Here is a 16,123-nt window from a genome sequence, read left to right on the forward strand (position 1 = left end):
GGCAGCAGCCTCTCTGTGTTAGTGGTGGCTGTTTAACAGTCTGATGGCCTTGAGATAGAAGCTATTTTTCAGTCTGTTGATCCCAGCGTTGATGCACCTGTACTGACCTCGCCTTCTGGATGGTATCCGGCTGAACAGGCACTGTTTTCGGTGGATGTTGTCCTTTTTGGCCTTCTTGTGACACTGGGTGCTCTAGGTGTCCTGGAGGGCAGGTAGTCTGCCCCCTGTGATCCGTTGTGCAGACCGCACCAGCCTCTGGAGAGCCCTGCGGTTGTGGGCGGTGAAGTTTCCGTACCAGGCGGTGATACAGCCTGACAGGATGCTCTCAATTGTGGATCTGTAAAGGTTTTTGAGGGTTTTAGGTAACAAGCTAAATTTCTTCAGCCTCCTGAGGTTGAAGAGGCTCTGTTGGGCCTTCCACACCACGCTGTCTGTTTGGGTGGACCATTTCAGTTTGTCCGTGATGTGTACGCCGAGAAACTTAAAACTTTCCACCTCCTCCAATGCTGTCCCGTTGATGTGGATAGGTGCGTGCTCCCTTTGCTGTTTCCTGAAGTCCAAAATTATCTCCTTTGTTTTGTTGACGTTGAGTGAAAGGTTGTTTTCCTGACACCGAGTGCCCTCACCTCCTCCCTATAGGCTGTCTCGTCGTTGTTGGTGATCAAGCCTACTACTATTGTGTCGTCTGCAAACTTGATGATCGAGCTGGAGGCGTGCATGGCCACGCAGTCATGGGTGAACAGGAAGCACAGGAGGGGGCTAAGCACGCACCCCTGTGGGGGCCCCTGTGTTAAGGATCAGCGAAGTGGAGATGTTGTTTCCTACCTTCACCACCTGGGGGCAGCCCGTCAGGAAGTCCAGCACCCAATCGCACAGGGTGGGGTTCAGAACCAGGGCCTCAAGCTTAATGATGGTCTTGGAGGGAACTATTTTGTTGAATGCTGAGCTGTAGTCAATGAACAGCATTCTTACATAGGTATTCCTCTTGTCGAGATGGGATAGGGCAGTATGCAGTGTGATGGCGATTGATTCGTCTGTGGACCTATTGTGGTGGTATGCAAATTGCAGTGGGTCTAGGGTGACAGGTAAGGTGGAGGTGAGATCATCCTTGACAAGTCTCTCAAAGCACTTCATGATGACAGAAGTGTGGGATAGTCATTCAGTTCAGTTACCTTTGCCTTCTTGGGTACAGCAACAATGGTGGCCATCTTGAAGCATGTGGGGACAGCAGACTGGGATAGGGATAGATTGAATGTGTCCGTAAACACACCAGCTAGCTGGTCTACGCATGCTCTGAGGACGCGGCTAGGGATGCCATCTGGGCCGGCAACCTTGCAAGGGTTAACACGTATAAATGTCTTACTCACGTTGGCCATGAAGAAGGATAGCCCACAGTCCTTGGTAGCGGGCCGCGTCGGTGGCACTGTATTATCCTCAAAGCAAGCAAAGAAGGTGTTAAGTTTGTCTGGAAGCAAGACGTCAGTGTCCGTGACGTGGCTGATTTTCTTTTTGTAGTCTGTGATTGTCTGTAGACCCTGCCACATATGTCTCATGTCTGACCCATTGAATTGCGACTCCACTTAGACCCTAAACTGACATTTGGCTTGTTTGATTGCTTTGGTTCGGGCTTTCAGTTTTGCGCGGATGCCGCCATCTATCTATGGTTTCTGGTTAGGGTAGGTTTTCAAAGTCACAATGGGTACAACATCTCCTATACACTTCCTTGTAAACTCGCTCACCGAGAGTATAAATCTATATTATTCTCTAAGGCTACCCGGAACATCAAAACTATCTTGAAGCCTGGATTCCGATTGGCCAGACCAGCGTTGAAGGGTCCTTGTCATGGGTACATCCTGTTTGAGTTTCTGCCTATAGGAGGGGAGAACCAAAATGGAGTTGTGGTCAGATTTGCAGAACGGAGGGCGGGGAAGGGCCTTGTATGCATTGCGGAAGTTAGAGTAGCAGTGATCCAGTGTTATGCCAGACTGTGTACTACAATCAATATGCTGATAGAATTTAGGTAGCCTTGTTCTCAAATTTGCTTTGTTAACATCCCCAGCTACAATAAATGCAGCCTCAGGATATATGGTTTCCAGATTGCATAGAGTCCAGTGAAGTTCATTTAGGGCCGTCGTGGTGTCCGCTTGAGGGGGATATACAGTGGGGCAAAAAAGTATTTAGTCAGCCACCAATTGTGCAAGTTCTCCAACTTAAAAAGATGAGAGAGGCCTGTAATTTTCATCATAGGTACACTTCAACTATGACAGACAAAATGAGAAAAAAAATCCAAAAAATCACATTGTAGGGTTTTTGTGAATTTATTTGCAAATTATGGTGGAAAATAAGTATTTGGTCACCAACAAACAAGCAAGATTTCTGGCTCTCACAGACCAAAGTAACAAAGCAAATCCTGCAGTGCCAGACGTGTCCCCCTGCTTAAGCCAGTACATGTCCAGGCCCGTCTGAAGTTTGCTAGAGAGCATTTGGATGATCCAGAAGAAGATTGGGAGAATGTCATATGGTCAGATGAAACCAAAATATAACTTTTTGGTAAAACTCAACTTGTCATGTTTGGAGGACAAAGAATGCTGAGTTGCATCCAAAGAACACCATACCTACTGTGAAGCATGGGGGTGGAAACATAATGCTTTTGGGCTGTTTTTCTGAAAAGGGACCAGGACGACTGATCCGTGTAAAGGAAAGAATGAATGGGGCCATGTATCGTAAGATTTTGAGTGAAAACCTCCTTCCATCAGCAAGGGCATTGAAGATGAAACGTGGCTTGGTCTTTCAGCATGACAATGATCCCAAACACACCGCCCGGGTAACGAAGGAGTGGCTTCGTAAGAAGCATTTCAAGGTCTCCAGATCTCAACCCCATAGAAAATCTTTGGAGGGAGTTGAAAGTCCGTGTTGCCCAGCAACAGCCCCAAAACATCACTGCCAACAAAGGGTATATAACAAAGTATTGAGATAAGTATTTGGTCAATAACAAAAGTTTATTTTCCACCATAATTTGCAAATAAATTCATTTGAAATCCTACAATGTGATTTTCTGGATTCTTTTCTCTCTCATTTTGTCTGCCATAGTTGAAGTGTACCTATGATGAAAATCACAGGCCTCTCTCATCTTTTTAAGTGGGAGAACTTGCACAATTGGTGACTGACTAAATACTTTTTTGCCCCACTGTACACAGCTGTGACAATTACCAACGATAATTCTCTTGGGAGATAATACGGTCGGCATTTGATTGTGAGGAATTCTAGATCAGGTGAACAGAAGGACTTGAGTTCCTGTATATTGTTACAATTACTGTTATTATTGTTACAAAATCCTTAGTTTCCTAAGGACTAGATCTAACGTGACTCTCTCTGTCAGCGCCGTCATACTTTCAGAAGGTACCAATTGGTTCCAAGCACGAATCATAGCCATTAGTTGCACCAAAGAACAGCTTATTGTGACACACCCAGTCCCTCATCAGAGCTCCCTTTAAGCAAGATGTTGATGGGCGAAAACTGGGAGAGTGTTTGGGGTAGTGTTAAGAATGTGCCGTAAGCTCATTCCACAGCAACCTTGAAATGTAGCCGATGGAGCTATCCAATTGGTACCTTCTGTATAGCTCAAACGGTTGGAACGTTGTCAAGGTGGATGGTCACGTGTGCTTGTGAGCAGAGGATCACTCGTTTGAGCCTGGTACAGGGACAGTGAAGGAAGATATACTTTAAACCCGTTTGGATGCCGGGATATCATATTGATAGCCTGCTTTAAAAAGACTGAGTCCCGGGCTGATGTTGAAAGTAAAGATCAGTTTGGATTCCAGTGTATTATATTGAATAAACACTGAAGTGAAATTGAAGCAAAATTTGTTTTATTATTATATTTTCTTTCTTTAAAAAAATCTAGTTTCAGCATAGGAGGAAGCCATGGAAAACCCAAGACAAAGGAAAACAATCCAGCACAATGATCGGACAGACAGAGTGGACATACCCCAACATCTCACATACAACAGTGCTTACAAGGAAAATGTTGGCCAGAACATACTTACATACTTACCTCCAATCACCCCCACCCACAGCTGTCAATGCAGTCAATTATCAACACTAAGACAGTTTTGGTCCTCTTTGTAACCCTAGAGAGCATTGATTGTCATAACTTGGCATCGCATTTGTACTGTACAGCGTTCAGATTGTCAATGCAGACACAGAGAACTCTGATTGACATAAGACTGATGCTCTGCAAAGTTTGTCTTCAGGTCCTGAGCTAGAGTGCGTCAGGTGGTCTGTTGTTCACTCCAGCTAGAGGTATGTCCACTGTTAAATGGGATGATAAAAACCAAAGCACATACAATACAATCTTTAAAAATTACACAGGTCAGGTGATATCTATAGAGATGATCATTTGCTTCAGGGCAAATCACTTTGAGTACAAAACAGAGAAAATGTCATCGTCAACACTGCACTGATTATATGGAATGCTAAAAAAAAATTAATATCAGCTTTTTGGAAGAAAAAAAATGACACCTGGTTATTTCATTTCATATACTTTGTATATTTTCCCTCGGGTTTTGCATATGTAAATAATAAAGAATTTAGACATTCACAAAATAAATACATTTGTGGCCTTAAATTGAACCTCAATTATATATATACAGTGTATATATATATATATATATATATATATATATATATATAGAGAGAGAGAGAGAGAGAGAGAGAGAAAGAGAGAGAACAAAACATGTTGGTCCCATGTTTCATGAGCTGAAATAAAAGATCCCAGAAATGTTTCATTGGCACAAAAAGCTTATTCCTCTTAAATTCTGTGCACAAATTTGCTTACATCCCTGTTAGTGAGCATTTCTCCTTTGTCAAGATAATCCATCCACTTGACAGGTGTGGCATATCAAGAAGCAGATTAAACAGCAAGATCATTACACAGGTGCACCTTGTGCTGGGGACAACTTTTTTTTAAAGGTATCTGTGACCAACAGATGCATATCTGTATTCCCAGTCATGTGAAATCCATAGATGAGTGCCTAATTTATTTATTTAATATGAACTGTAACTGAGTAAAATCAATGAAATTGTTGCATGTTGCGTTTATATTTTTGTTCAGTATATACTACATATATAATCAGGATTAAACGCCTTAATGGGGAGATAGGAGGCTAGTAAAATATGTTATATTTTTCCTCCGTATCTCTTTCTCTCTCCCTGCATCAATTCTGCGGCTATATACAAACAGGTTTGTGATTGGATTGTCCAAGGGAACAGGAAAGTGCACATTTCCATAGTAACACATTGCTGTAAGGCCATGTGTAATGAAGGGAATGCACACCTAATCAACAATGTGATAATAAGGGTGGAATCTGGAAGAAATTCCAGACAAGTCTAAACAATCTGAACTGTCATTTATTCTTCTCACAGACTTTACCAATCAAGAGTTTGAACCATTGTACCTTTCCGTATAAGGCACTCTTCAGAAAAGGTCTGTGAGGTACATTTCCATTGATCGTCCTTAGAAAAAGAAAGTGGAGACGACGTGCAGACAATTACACATTTTCTACTCAACCAGTCTGATTTCATTGCATTCTCCCACATGAGTTCCCATCTCCTGTTTTTAGGTTGCTGTTTTTGTCTCTGTTATAATTGATACAAGTCTGATGAGATGTACTAGTAGGTAGAGAATGGAGTAGTCTAACTGGCACGTGTGGTAGGGGAGATTCCTGGTTATCCAATGGCTATTCTCCTGGTGGGGCGGGGTTTAGGAAGGGGGCAGGACTACTGACAGTAGCAAGGTAGGTAGATAGTTCGATAGGACCTCAATAGAGTACCACAGTATGAGTCATAATACCCATAAAAGCTAGCGGTAAAACAAGGAAATGGTTCCAATCGTTTTTCCACCATACATCTTTCCCATAGGGAATTTTAGATACTTAAAATAAGGGCTGTGTTTTATGTAGGCTTACCCTGGCATGACGTTTTGCTAACTGTGTAAATCTCTCTATGACATGGTGACTTTTATCAATATATATGCCTGTATTTGCCCAATAAAAATGTAATGCTAATTAGCTGCTAATGTGGCTGTCATAAAGAACTACAAATTCCATGATGATCTGGACGAGACTGCCGAATCGAGGCAAAGGTAACATGTAGTAATGAATAAATTGCCAAAATGTATTTAATTTGATAATTCTGTGAACTGCCTTGTGCAAGTTTTAAATTGACACAATACCTGTAAGCAAAGTGTCAGCTAGAGATGACATGTAGGAGCTTGCAGGGATTTGTAGTCTTGCATGATGTCTACTTTGATGCAAATGAGCATTTTCAAGTCTGAGAGTAAATAGAACCGACTATATTGATAAAAGTCAACTTGTCCAAGAGATATTTACATGGTTATCAAATGTAACGCCACAGTACGCCTATACGAAACAGCCCTCATTTTAAGTGTTTCTAAAATTCACTATGGGAAAAATGGATGGTGGAAAAATGTTTGACTGCTAGGTTTTATGGGTATTATGACACCTCCACTGTGGAACTCTATCAGATCAATGGAGCCTTCAACAACACATCACAAAACAATCCCTTGAAGTTCAAATGTAGGCTCGTCACCAGAACAGCTGTGAGTATACAAAAATATCCTGCAGGGGCCAACATTTGGCCTGTTTGTCGCTCCATATTTTAAAAATCCATCACTTTTCAAAATCAGATTATCATTGGGATAAGGAAAAGGAAACTTAGTTAAGAAGTCTTTTTATGTTGATTCCAATAGTCCAGCTTTGGTGGGAGAGTCCAGTCCTACTAGGCCTCCGTGGGCTCTGTCTTGATCTGGATGAAGGAGGCCGGGAGGTGGACAGTGATCTCCGGCAGCTCCTGGAGCCCCTTGACCCCCAGCATGTGCTCTGGCTGCAGAGCCATCTCCCCACGCACCTCCAGCTCCTCCACAGGGGTGAGGCCCTCGCTGGGGCTGCTTCCCTGGGCAAGGTGTCCGTTCACTGGAGACTCGCTGCCAGTCTCCCCCTGGCTCTGCCCAAGACTTTGATTCGTCCCAATGATCACAGTCCTGTAGGTGAGCTCTGCTTCCCCTGCCTCCATCCCAAAGGAAGGGTCTCCATTAACCCACGACTGCAGGTAGTAAGGGTCCAACATCTCCTCCTTGATGCCGTGCAGGCCATGGAGGAGCTCGTCACCGCTCGAGGACTTCAGCAAGGTGGCGATGACTGTTCCTGGTTGCTGGGCCACCATGGGCTGACCAGTGGCCGTGTTGAGGGTAACTAGGCGGGGGAGACCATTGAGGGAAGCCGTGGTGGTGTTGATGACCCCCGTGGTGGCAGTGGTGGAGCCCAGACTGGTGACCAGAAACTGGGGTTGCTGGTGTTGATGGTGGTGGTCCTGGAGGTTGCCCGTCCCGGTGGCCAAGGAGGCAGTCTGGATGGTGAGGACATCCTTGCCCCCCGCAGTGGTGGAGGGGACAGTGTGGAGGATGATCCTGGGCGGGGAAGAGTTGCTGGAGGAGTCACCGTTGGACAGGAGGGGCTGTAACTGGCCGGACGATGTCAGAACCATGGGAACGGAGGTAGCCATGTTGATGTTCCTGAGGAGTAAGAGGAGATCAGGTCAATCAAATGTATACAATAAAACCCTTTTTGCATCAGCAGTTGACACAAAGAGCTTAACAGTCAGGTTCAGACTCCATTGGACACAGAATTAAATAGAACACTATTCTAGTATAATCTACTATAGTATAGAACATACTATGTTTAGGCACACAAGTAGCTTCCAGCATGTTACATACTGTCATTCTATATGAGCTTTCCAAGCTGTTTAAAGGCACAGTCAATTTAGTGTACATAAACTTTTGACCCACTGGAATTGTGATACAGTGAATTATAAGTGAAATAATCTGTCTGTAAACAATTGTTGGAAAAATTACTTGTGTCATGCACAAATGAAATTTCCTAACCGACTTGCCAAAACTATGTGCACGTACACCCAGGCCCATCTACTGTTGCTAGCCCCAATTCTGACTTGTGCTCTGACTGCTCTGCTTCACTGATTTCTGCTCTCGTAAAAGCCCGGATTTTCTGCACGTTAACCCGAGAAGCTTATTACCTAAAATGAACCAATTGAAAGTGTTGGTTCACAGCTCCAATCCAGATGTGTTGGTCATTACTGAGATGTGGTTAAGGAAGAGTGTTTTAAATACTGATGTTAACCTTTCTGGTTATAAACATTTTCAGCAAGACAGATCTTCCAAAGGTGGGGGAGTGGCAATCTTAACCAAGGATCACCTTCAGTGCTCGGTGGTCTCCACCAAGTCTGTCCCCAAACAATTGTATGTGCTGGTTTTAAACATTAAACTTTTAAATAGCTCTTTGTTGACTGTTGCTGGGTGCTATCATCCTCCATCAGCACCGGCCTGTACCCTACCTGCCCTAAGCTCTCTCCTGGCCCCTTACACTAAGTCTGAATTTGTCATGCTAGGTGACCTAAACCGGGACATGCTTAAACCACCTGACCAAGTCCTAAAGCAATGGGACTCCATAAATCTTTCTCAGACTATTACCAATCCCACAATGTATGACTCCAGACACCCAGAAAAGGCTACTCTCCTTGATGTTATCCTCACAAATAATCCTGTTAAGTATCAGTCGGATGTTTGCTGTAATGACCTTAGTGATCACTGTTTTACAGCCTGTGTTCGTAATGGCTGCTCAGTGAAAAGACCGGTCCTGATTTGTTATAGATGCTTGCCAAAAAAACAATAATGAGCAAGCCTTCCTTCATGAACTGGCCTCTGTAAAATGGTATAGAATCAGCTTGATCCCCTTTGTCGAAGAAGCGTGGACCTTTTTTAAAATATTTTCAGTGGTATTGTTAACAAACACGCCCCCATAAAGAAATTGAGAATTAAAAACAGGTTCAGCCCCTGGTATGATCAAGAATTGCATTTGGTGAAAGGCTCGGCACACGCATACTCAGGCTGACTGTCTCTTGTTCAGGCAAATGAGAAATAAGTGCACTCAGGCTATCCGGAAGGCCAAGTTAGTTACTTTAAGGAGCAGTTGTCTCTCTGTGGGTCTAACCCCAAGAAGTTCTGGAAAACGGTTAAAGACCTGAAGAATAAACCCTCCTCCTCACAGCTGCTCATGTCCCTTAATGTTGATTATGTGGTTGTGACTGACAAGAAGCATATGGCTGAGCTCTTTAATCACCACTTCATTAAGTCAGGATTCCTATATGACTCAGTCATGCCTCCTTGCCGTCCAACATTTCCTCATCTCCCACCCCTTCTAATGTGACTATTACCGATGCTTCTCCCTCTTTATCCCCTGCCCCGCTACAAAGTTTCTCCCTGCAGGCAGTCACTGAGTCCAAGGTGCTAAAGGACCTCCTGAAACTTAACCCCCAAAAAACATTTGGGTCAGATGGTTTAGACCCTTTCTTCTTTAAGGTTGCTTCCCCTATCATCACTAAGCCTATCTCTGACCTTTTTAACCTGTCTCTCCTTTCTGGGGAGGTTCCCATTGCTTGGACGGCAGCCACAGTTCATCCTTTATTTAAAGCGGGAGATCAAACATATCCTAACTGTTATAGGCCTATTTCTATTTTGCCCTGTTTATCAAAAGTGTTGGAAAAACTTGTCAATAATCAACTGACTGGCTTTCCTGATGTCTGTAGTATTCTCTCTGGTATGCAATCTGGTTTCTGCTCAAGTTATGGATGTGTCACTGCAACCTTCATGGTCCTCAATGATGTCACCATTGCCCTTAATTATAAGCAATGTTGTGCTGCTATTTTTATTGACTTGGCCAAAGATTTTGATACGGTAGAACCTTCCATTCTTGTGGGCCGGCTAAGGAGTATTGGTATCTCTGAGGGATCTTTGGCCTGGTTTGCTAACTACCTCTCTCAAAGAGTGCAGTGTATAAAGTCAGAAAATCTGCTGTCTCATCCACTGCCTGTCACCAAGGGAGTACCCCAAGGCTCAATCCTAAGCCCCATGCTCTTCTCAATTTACATCAACAACATAGCTCAAGCAATAGGAAAATCTCTCATCCATTTATATGCAGATGATACAGTCTTATACTCAGCTGGCCCCTCCTCGGATTTTGTGTTAAATGCTCTATAACAAAGCTTTCTTAGCGTCCATCAGGCTTCCTCTGCCCTTAACCTTTTTCTAAACACCTCCAAAACAAAGGTCATGTGGTTTGGTAGGAAGAATGCCCCTCTCCCCACAGGTGTGATTACTACCTCTGAGGGTTTGGAGCTTGAGGTAGTCACATCATACAAGTACTTGGGAGTATGGCTAGACGGTACACTGTCCTTCTCTCAGCACATATCAAAGCTGCAGGCTAAAGTTAAATCTAGACTTGGTTTCCTCTCTCGTAATCGCTCCTCTTTCACCCCAGTTGCCAAACTAACCCTGATTCAGATGACCATCCTAACCATGCTAGATTACGGAGACATCATTTATAGATCGGCAGGTAAGGGTGCGCTCGAGCGGCTAGATGTCCTTTACCATTCGGCCATAAGATCTTCCACCAATACTCCTCATAGGACACATCACTGCACTCCTCTGTAAACTGGTCATCTCTGTATACCCATCGCAAGACCCACTGGTTGATGCGTATTTATAAAACCCTCTTAGACCTCACTCCCCCCTAGCTGAGATATCTACTGCAGCCCTCATCCTCCACATACAACACCCGTTATGCCAGTCACATTCTGTTAAAGGTCCCCAAAGCACACACATCCCTGGGTCGCTCCTCTTTTCAGTTCTCTGCAGCTAGCGACTGAAACGAGCTGCAACAAACAGTTTCATCTCAATCTCTTCATTCAATGACTCAATCATTCAATCATGGACACTCTTACTGACAGTTGTGGCTGCTTTGCGTAATGTATTGTTGTCTCTACCTTCTTGTCCTTTGTGCTGTTGTCTGTGCCCAATAATGTGTGTACCATGTTTTGTGCTGCTACCATGTTGCGTTGCTACAATGTTGTTGTCATGTTGTGTTGCTACCATGCTGTGTTGTCATATGTTGCTGCCTTGCTACGTTGTTGTCTTAGGTCTCTCTTTATATAGTGTTGTGTTGTCTCTCTTGCCGTGATGTGTGTTTTGTCCTATATTTAGGAGGCCATTTGCCTTTTAGTAGGCCATCATTGTAAGTAAGATTTTGTTCTTAACTGACGTGCCTAGTTAAATAAAGGTTAAAAAAAGATATAAAAAATAAAAGATAGCAAAGAATATATCAAATTTTTCTGGAAACAATGTTCATATACTATTTTAGCCTTAGTGCTTAGAATAGCCAATTAATCATTTCATTTGTTTGGCCTCTTTTTTTAAGGCCTTGGGATCAACTTGAGGGTTAAATTAATACATTCTGGAAAATGTAGCATTTTCCTCATTTTTAACAAAATTTAAGTGATTCATGAAAATTTGAATACAGGTTTTGTTTTCCTTGATCATTCATTTGATGATTTTGTCCTGAAAATCAATTGTTTCATCATGGTCGTTCCACCTCAAAAAGCATGAGAAAGAGGATTTGACATCCATCTCAGACTGTTCTGAAATCCTTTCTGTTGTTAGTTAGATAAGATTACCATTCCTGCAACATTATTTTGTTGAAATATAATTTGATCTCCAGATCTCCTCTAGTGGTCAGGACCTGGTAATATCAGGATGTCGGACGGGACATAAACCTAAAAACCTAACAAACTCTCTGAACAGCGGGGGGGGGAAAACAAATTCACTGAGAATACATTACATAGAATAAAGAAACAATATTCTGAGTCGCAGCTCCATCCTACTTGTCAATAGAGAACTGATACTGTATACTAGTTGTTGGGTTGGTGGCTTTTGACCATTTCTTTGGATTACTCGTGTCAAACTCATTGTTAGAAAAATGGTTGGTCCAAATCGGATGTAATGTACTATATTTACTAAATATTTTATGAATCCTATAAATTAAAATGGCCAATTTGGGTGCAATCAATTTGCTTAACTTCTCAGAAATAATTTTGCAGGAATGCTATTCGTATCTGTTTCTAACCACAGAAAGGATTTTAGAACAATCTGAGATGGTGGGTGTCATGGCTTCCTGAAATGGCATGGAATGACCCAACAATATTTTATTTGCATGCATATAACAACATGTTTGATGCACAATATGTATATTTGTATAGACTATACTTCATGTAGAATAGACATTTGAATTTCACAGAATTCAATTATATTTACTTTATAACTCAAATTTCAATTATGTATCCTGTTTACTACTTCAATTCAAAAGGAATTTATTATGAGGAATTCTCAATTGAGCCCAACCCTGGTGTGAAACATTGTTGCATTTAAACTTTAGATCACTGGTTAGTTTGTATGCTGAACATTTTACATTTGAATAATTTAGCAGATGCTCTTATCCAGAGCAACTTAAAGTAGTGAGGGCATACATTTTACATGCTGGTCCCTCATGGGAATCGAACACACAACCCTGGTGTTGGGACACTATGTTTGCAATGGGAAATAATAGTTGTATTATGATTTGGAAATGATTAACCTAATGGTTCTGTTTTTGTATTCTTAGGATTTGAACCTACTGGCTTATTATGTCATAGTGAATGGGCTGCTTCTTCTTTAACATAATACTGTGTTTGTGTGACTGCTGTCTTTCCATTTGTCTGTGTTTTACAAAAAGTATATTCTCCTAAATGACGTGCGCAGGTACTGTATTACAGGCCCTGTCCTCTCAGCATCACGAGCCTGCCAAGCTCACATCCTTTGATGAGTCACTGTTGTTGTTTTGGTGATAGTGTGATAGTGGTGGCGTTAGGCTACCATAAGGTCTGTAAGCAATGAGGTTGTTGTCGCTGGTAATGCTAGTGCGGGTGCGGTCTCTGTTTTTCGAGATTTGGGAGTTTGGTACACTGTTTTTGGAAGATATTTTCCCAGGCCTAGGTCCAATAACCACGGTTCACTATGTTTCCTGTGTTTGTGTGTGCAGGGTTGCATGTTTGCATCTGCGTGTGTATGGATATGCGTGCGAGTGTATGCATGTGTGTGTGTGTACATATGTCCATCCATCTGTTACCTCGTGTTGTACGAGGAGGCCGGCACAGCCGCCCCCTGGTTGGGCTGCAGCACGTGGACTGTCTGGATCATCTGTTCTGTATGTGTCCCGTTGACCTCATGGTACAGCCTTCCATCCATATCAATGGGCTCTCTCTTCACTTGTTTTACCGATATAGGATGGCGCCCGTCAGCATGGTTTTTTCCGTGACCGCCTCTGGGGCCTCCACGGCCCCCCATTCCCCGGCCGTGATGGCTGGGGCGCTGACCCCCATAGCCAGCGCTGAGTTCGGGGCACGTGTCCTCATCATCGATTACCACTAGGTCAGGAGGCATCTCTTTAAACTGGTAGACCAGCCGCTGGCCCTCCACCTTAGCCAGGATACCGCGCTGGTAGTAATACCTTAGGAGGGAGAGTAGTCACCGTTAAGGTAAGATCATGATTTAGTTGTCCCTTTTGGAGGACATTTTGTCTGTGGTATTGAGTAAACATGTAACATTACAGACAGAATAATAATGGGCTAGGTTTTGAATAAGGTCCACCTTGAATACCTTGAATAAGGTGACACTGGAATAGATGATTGCTTTGCTCTATTTCTTTTATAACCTGGTCCTTGATAATGTTGACCTCATATGGGACTTAAAGTCCTGGTACAAAGGATGTCTGGGGTCCATAATAACCTTTTGTGTGGGCTCTTCTATTTATAGATGTCAGCCAGACTTGTCTGCCTGACACCCAGTGCCTTGCTCACTGTATTAAAACAAATTCTCAGTGTGTTTCATTGATGTTATAATACTGCCTTCGAGATGGGGGCGAGTTGAGATTTTGTTATTTCTGCACTTGAGGACGACACTATGTCGGTACAACACAATATACTGTACAGTATGTGCGGTTTGGCATCTATGTGATCTAGGAGCACTTATTATATTTTTTACTTTTTGTAGTGCTTTTTACTGCAACAGCTGCACGGGCATTTTAGCATGATACCCTTCTTAACTGTGCAGGCCAATTATGTATTTCTATTGTTATGATATGAGGGGTAGTTTTGTACAAAAGGCTGTGAAGTATCATACCAGAGCTGGTGCTCCGCCCTCCGTCAAGTGGGCGGAGCATTGAGAAGAAGATCAGCTCGAGAGAAGTCAAGTGAGAGAAAGCTCCAGTCATCCTTGTGTTTTCCCACCAGTTAGCTTTCATTGTGTTAGCCAAGGCCAGTGTGCGTCCTTGTTGATATACCACACACACACACACACACTTTGGTTGAAGCTAGTTAGTTGCCTACATACACTGTGCGGTGCTGTTCCATGCCTGTGCATCTTCAGCATTATTAAACCACCTCAACTGGAATCCTACCCGCCAGTCATCTGTGCCCTTACCAGCACACGGGAGCGAACACATAAAGTAACACTTTACCTAAAGAATATACAGTCCACTAAGTCCTCACTTACAAGTTTAGTGTTAGGATATAAACAAACACAATACCATGCACTTTCACAATGCATCCTCAGATGGCAGCACGAACTAGAGTCCAGAGCTGAAGTTAGAGATAGCGTTAGCGCAATGACTGGAAGTCTATGGGTATCTGCTAGCATGCTAGTAGATACCCATAGACTTTCAGTCATTGTGTGAATGCTAGTGAGCTTTGGCTCGCAAAACTACCTCTAACTTCCTTCATAATGGACACAAAGACATACAAATGTTATCCACGAGTTCATCTGACTCTGGGGAAGTAGATAAAGGGCATCATTGCCAAAATCCCGAAGTATCCCATTAAGTCCAGAGAGCTGTCAGGATGATTGGCAATCTGTAGGCCAGAGAACTTGGCCTACCAGTGTTTGATGCGGTTTTGTGTTTGTTAGCCTCTTTAGTTTAGGAATGATTCTTTGTAAGGAACGGCAGGTAGCCTAGTGGTTAAGAGTATTGTGCCAATAACTGAAAGATTGCTGGTTTGAATCCCCAAGGTGGGAAAGTCTGTGTAGGACACATTTCGTTTGAATGCATCCAGTTGTGCAACTGACTAGGTTTTACCTTGTAGTGTTCTTTTTGTATATATTTATTTTGGGATCACCACTTTAAACAAATACTAACCTGGTGGACGATCATGGGAGTCATGACTGTGCTGGCCCTGGGCCTAAGGTAAGGTGGCTGTCTCCCTGGGCACATGCATTCAATACCTGGTTGCATATGCTTACTTCTCACATTTATGATCACATCAAAATCAGGTTACAGACCATGTAGCTAGGCCTAAGACCCCCTAAACTTAACGAGTGCAGCAAAATCAGTAGGCTGGTTTCCTGAACACTATGATGTAGGCCAACACCATGTGTGTAATAACACTCCTCTCACCTGAGTGCCCTGCCCATGGTTTCATAGTTCATGTCAGGTTTGTTCTTGTGCTTTCCCCACAGTTTGGACACGGCCTTTGAGTCCACCAGCTTAAAGATGCCCTTCTCCCTCTGCGTCCACTTAATGTACTTGGGACAGGTGTTCTTGTCCTGCAACAGGGCCAGGAGGAACTCCCATAGGTAGATGGTGTTCCCTACGTAGGGGGGAGAAAAGAGGAATTTGCCATTTTAACATGTGAGCCTAATACTGTACATGTGAGCTTGGAGCTCTGCTACACCCATCCATAATTCATTAGGTTTTACCTAAAAAATGAAAAAAGAAGGCAGAGACGCAATTACAGCACTCCCTCCCCATAACCTAAATCAATTAATTTGCCATTCTCATTGTGTGTGTGTGTGTGTGTGTGTGTGTGTGTGTGTGTGTGTGTGTGTGTGTGTGTGTGTGTGTGTGTGTGTGTGTGTGTGTGTGTGTGTCTAGGGTTGGAAAATTGGATGGGGCTCTGAAAGTAGATTACTCATGTTTGGGAAATGGTTAGGACCAGAAGTGTTTAGAAACAGCGACCCCTCCAGCAGCCACTTGTATACGTGTCCGGCTGAACCAACCCCCTCTCCCCATCCCCTCTCTGTGCTGTGCAAGGGAACACACAGCCGCAATTACAGTTATTTCCCAGGGAGACACGCAGAGAGTACCCGATCAATTAGCAAGCTAAGGTC

At 43.3% G+C, this 16,123-nt stretch overlaps 2 protein-coding genes across 3 annotated transcripts in view; one reads left to right on the top strand and one right to left on the bottom strand.

Moving 5' to 3' along the window:
- Positions 1–16,123, top strand: part of LOC115129595 (tenomodulin-like) — a 139,859-nt gene that overhangs the window by 112,745 nt on the left and 10,991 nt on the right. The gene's annotated exons all lie outside the window — the stretch shown is intronic.
- The window catches only part of LOC115129594 (ETS-related transcription factor Elf-1-like), a 79,033-nt gene continuing 66,762 nt past the window's right edge, over positions 3,853–16,123 (bottom strand). For both annotated transcript variants that reach the window (XM_065018695.1, XM_029660132.2), the window contains exons 7-9: positions 15,411–15,603; positions 13,089–13,469; positions 3,853–7,591 (exon numbers count right to left, since the gene is read on the bottom strand). In XM_065018695.1, coding sequence (XP_064874767.1) covers positions 6,799–7,591; positions 13,089–13,469; positions 15,411–15,603 — 1,367 coding nt within the window. In that variant the 3' untranslated portion in view covers positions 3,853–6,798. The remainder of the gene's footprint in view (positions 7,592–13,088; positions 13,470–15,410; positions 15,604–16,123) is intronic.

Source organism: Oncorhynchus nerka, linkage group LG5 (genome assembly GCF_034236695.1).
Source record: "Oncorhynchus nerka isolate Pitt River linkage group LG5, Oner_Uvic_2.0, whole genome shotgun sequence".
NCBI lineage: Eukaryota > Metazoa > Chordata > Actinopteri > Salmoniformes > Salmonidae > Oncorhynchus > Oncorhynchus nerka.